Here is a 3,707-nt window from a genome sequence, read left to right as displayed (position 1 = left end):
GAGCTCCGCCCCACCGATCAGGGCCCCGCCCCCGCTCTGCGCCGCCGACACCCGCCCTCCCGCAGAGCCCTCCGCCGACCTCCTGGTGAACCTGAGCCGCTGCCGCCGCCTCATCGTGGTGCTTTCGGACGCCTTCCTGAGCCGGGCCTGGTGCAGCCACAGCTTCCGGTGGGTCCCGCGCGGGGTTGGGTGGGACCCAGCTTAGCACCCACCCCCCTGACGGTCCCGCCCCGCAGGGAGGGCCTGTGCCGGCTGCTGGAGCTCACCCGCAGACCCATCTTCATCACCTTCGAGGGCCAGAGGCGCGACCCCGCGCACCCGGCGCTCCGCCTGCTGCGCCAACACCGCCACCTGGTGACCTTGCTGCTCTGGAGGCCCGGCTCCGTGGTGAGGCGCAGGCGTGGGAGGGGCCGGGGCGAGCGGCGGTTTAGAGATGGGCGGGGACCCCTCCGTGGGGAGCTCTGCGGCACCACGCTTTCTGAATGGGCCCTGGGGGGAGGTTCCGCTGCCTGGGACCCTGATGCGGGGAGCGGCCCTTGAGGGCCCCGGAGCCAGGGAATAGCTGTTGCAGGACGTGGAACCCACGGGCAGCCGCAAGTGTGCTCTTGGGGGTCAGAACGCCAGGGGCTTCCGTGGTGTTCACACCTGCAAACCGCCCCAACCTGGCCCCCAGACTCCTTCCTCCGAGTTTTGGAAAGAACTACAGCTGGCGCTGCCGCGTAAGGTGCATTACAGGCCGGTGGAAGGAGACCCTCAGACGCAGCTGCAGGACGACAAGGACCCCATGCTGATTCTTCAAGGCCGAGTCCCGGAGGGCCGGGCCCTGGACTCAGAGGTGGACCCGGACCCTGAGGGAGACCTCGGTATGCCTGCCCAGCTCCACTCTCCGACTGGAGCAGCTCAGCACAGGACGGAGTGGGGAGAGGCACAGGGCAGAGGGCCTGGAGGGGGCCCCAGGTGTAGAGGACTCTTCCTGGCACTGAGGGCCCCTGCACGGCCTCTCTGCCTGGGAGGTGTTTGGCCCTCGGTCTGCCTGGGAACTTCTTGGGCCTCACAGGCCATCACAGCAGGGGGTGAGCAGGGGCAGCCCCTGGCAGTGGGTCTGGGCCAAGGCTGTGGGTGGCCACCTCAGGCGTATCGGTCTCCCCATCCCAGGTGTCCGGGGGCCTGTCTTTGGAGAGCCATCAGCGCCACCGCACACGAGTGGGGTCTCGCTGGGAGAGGGCCGGAGCAGTGAAGTGGATGTCTCGGATCTCGGCTCGCGAAACTACAGTGCCCGCACAGACTTCTACTGCCTGGTGTCCGAGGATGATATGTAGCTCCCACCCCAGAGTGCAGGATCATAGGGACAGCGGGGGCCAGGGCTGGGGGATCTCTCCTCTGCTCAGCAGAACCACAACCCCTGCCAGCAGCCCTGGGACCCTGGGGAACAGGCTGTGGCCTCAGAGGTGCCTGCCAGTGCCAGAAAATAAAGTCCTTTTGGATTCTGCCTGGGCCTCAGTCTCCTCCCATGCGGCAGAAGGTTTCAGTTCGGCTTCCCTCTGTGGCTCTCTCAGCCCTCCACCCCTCCCTCTCTCTCTCCACCCCACAAATCACCAAATCTGCCCTCTGTCCATCCCCCTTCCTAAGCCAGCTCAGGCATGTCCCGTGCTTACAGTAGTCTCCTTGGGCCTCCCTGCCTGGTGACCTGACTGTTCCTAGACCCTTCCCATGCAGGCAGATTCTGGATGGAGCAGGTCCCTTAGAGACCTCAAGGTCTGAGCTTCACAGAAGATTTCTGTTTTAAGAATATCCACAGTAACTTCACAAATAAATGGCCTGGCACTGGGTGAGATGGATGGAGGTGTCCGAGAGCCTACTCACCCCCAAACCTCAGGCAGCCAGTGTGAGAGCCCCTGGTCCAGGCAACTCCAGGCCCAAGGTGGGCGGAGAGGGAGTTGGGTTCTTTTGCCGCATGAGTATAGCCCACGCGGCAGCCCCCCTCTTCCCACTCCGGTCACCCTCTGCTCTTGAGGCCCCCAGCTCTGCTCCATCTGTGTCTGTGGTGCACCTGCCATCCACCCTGTCCCCTCTCAGCCCTGAGGTGTCAGCTGTCCCTCTGCTGGGCTCTCCGTGTCCCGCATCCTCTGACCTTGGGAGGCCTGTGTGTGAGCCCAGGGGGTGGGTGTCCTCAGGGGCAGGGGGGTGCCTGGGGACACCTCAAGTCCCAAGATCATGCTGCCAGCCACAGGGTCGGGCCAGCCATGGAAGGACACAGGGCAGTGACTGTTCATGGCCATCTTTATTCCCAGTGCTGGCTATCCCAAGTTACTGCTAGGCTACGGCCAGCCCCACCTCTGCCAATGTGACTGGATCACCACCCCATATCCCAGAGTAGCCTCGAGCCCTGCCCCACCCCCTGCCCTGCGGAAGCCAAGTCCCCAGCTATAAGCCCCTGCCCCTCCTGGTGGCCCAGGACTCTCAAAGGTGCACACAGGGGTCCTAGCGAGGGGCCCCTCAGTCATCAGCCTTCTCCTCCAGGCTGGGCTGCCCAGCAGCCCGGAGCTGAGTCTGTCCCTCGGACGCTGGGCCACGTCACCTTCTCCTTCTCCAGGAGGCTTCACCTATGGGCCCAGGAAGTCCTCCTTCCGATAGCCCTTCTACAGTGGAGAGAGGCTCAAGGTCAGGGTGCATGTCTGCCCGTGCAACCCTCTGCCCTCTGTCCCTCCAGCAGTGTGCGGGGTATGGCCCGGACCCTTCCTCTCTGGGTCTCTGGTCTCCATTCTCCCACTGGCCTCTTCACTGCTCCACGTGGGTTTCCCTGACCGTCCCCCAGCATCCCATGCCCCGCACCCAGGTCCCTGCTTGCTCTGGGCTCAGGAAACGTACCGCCCGGAAGTCACGGTGGAGCTTGTTGTACTGCCACAGGTTGGCCAGGAGGCTGGACGCTGCCCGGGAGGACTTCTCACTGTCGGGGCTGAGGGTGGAGGGGAGTCAGGAGGGGACACACAGCCAGAAAGCAGGGTGGGCTGGGAGGACCCCTGGCCAGGCTGCTGAATGCCTGGGTCGGCCCCTACCTGTCCCGCTTCTTCTTGATGAAGATGAGCTTTCGGAGCCCGTCAAAGTACAGCAGGTCTCGGGCGGCAATGGGGCTGGCCACCACCAGGTTGTTGAGCACAGCTATGATGTTGACCAGCACCTCGGCTGGGGGCGATTTCTCACCCACGCTGCCCGGCAGCTTCTCGATCAGGTGGCTCACCACCTTGGTGGCTGCAGGAGGCTCGGGGTCAGTCTATACCCCTACTCCCGGCCACCTGGGCACCTGGGGTCCCCTGCCTCCCCCAGGGAGCTGGACTGACTCCAGTGGCCTGAAGCCCACATGGAAAGACAAAATTGATGTGTGGGCCCAGCAGGGTGGGGACGAGGGTCTGCCCGACTCACACATCTCGTCCTTGTTTCTAGCATTCCGAGACAGGTTTCGGATGAGGCCGGTCAGTGAGCGCAGCTGGTGGTGGTCTGCGGTCCGGACGCGGTCTAGCAGGGGGTTCAGGATACGCTCCTGCTCCAGGGCCAGGCGGCTCAGCACCCCCGCCCACTGTGAGGAGGGAGGCTGTGAGCCCTGACCCGAGGCCTCAGACCCTCACCTGGGGCCGTCCTGAGACAATGGGGTCGCTGCATCCTCCTGCCACCCTCAGGGGGGCCTCTGCTTCTGCCTTTGCCCCCCAGCC

At 64.7% G+C, this 3,707-nt stretch overlaps 2 protein-coding genes across 4 annotated transcripts in view; one reads left to right on the top strand and one right to left on the bottom strand.

Annotated features, from left to right (window-relative positions):
- The window catches only part of SIGIRR (single immunoglobulin and toll-interleukin 1 receptor (TIR) domain), a 15,754-nt gene extending 14,265 nt beyond the window's left edge, over positions 1-1,489 (top strand). For all 3 annotated transcript variants that reach the window (XM_011929986.1, XM_011929985.1, XM_011929984.1), the window contains exons 7-10: positions 66-168; positions 237-387; positions 674-863; positions 1,156-1,489. In XM_011929986.1, coding sequence (XP_011785376.1) covers positions 66-168; positions 237-387; positions 674-863; positions 1,156-1,319 — 608 coding nt within the window. In that variant the 3' untranslated portion in view covers positions 1,320-1,489. The remainder of the gene's footprint in view (positions 1-65; positions 169-236; positions 388-673; positions 864-1,155) is intronic.
- Positions 1,490-2,262: 773 nt separating this feature from the next.
- The window catches only part of PKP3 (plakophilin 3), an 8,500-nt gene continuing 7,055 nt past the window's right edge, over positions 2,263-3,707 (bottom strand). Inside the window, exons 9-12 of the mRNA XM_011930135.1 lie at positions 3,421-3,574; positions 3,057-3,249; positions 2,869-2,956; positions 2,263-2,639 (exon numbers count right to left, since the gene is read on the bottom strand). Of these exons, the coding sequence (XP_011785525.1) occupies positions 2,604-2,639; positions 2,869-2,956; positions 3,057-3,249; positions 3,421-3,574 (471 nt within the window). The 3' untranslated portion in view covers positions 2,263-2,603. The remainder of the gene's footprint in view (positions 2,640-2,868; positions 2,957-3,056; positions 3,250-3,420; positions 3,575-3,707) is intronic.

The sequence above is a fragment of the Colobus angolensis genome, unplaced genomic scaffold (genome assembly GCF_000951035.1).
Source record: "Colobus angolensis palliatus isolate OR3802 unplaced genomic scaffold, Cang.pa_1.0 Scaffold84, whole genome shotgun sequence".
In the NCBI taxonomy this organism is placed as follows: Eukaryota; Metazoa; Chordata; class Mammalia; order Primates; family Cercopithecidae; genus Colobus; species Colobus angolensis.
The sequence above is the reverse complement of the archived record's forward strand: the minus strand, read 5'-3'. Positions and strand labels throughout refer to the sequence as shown.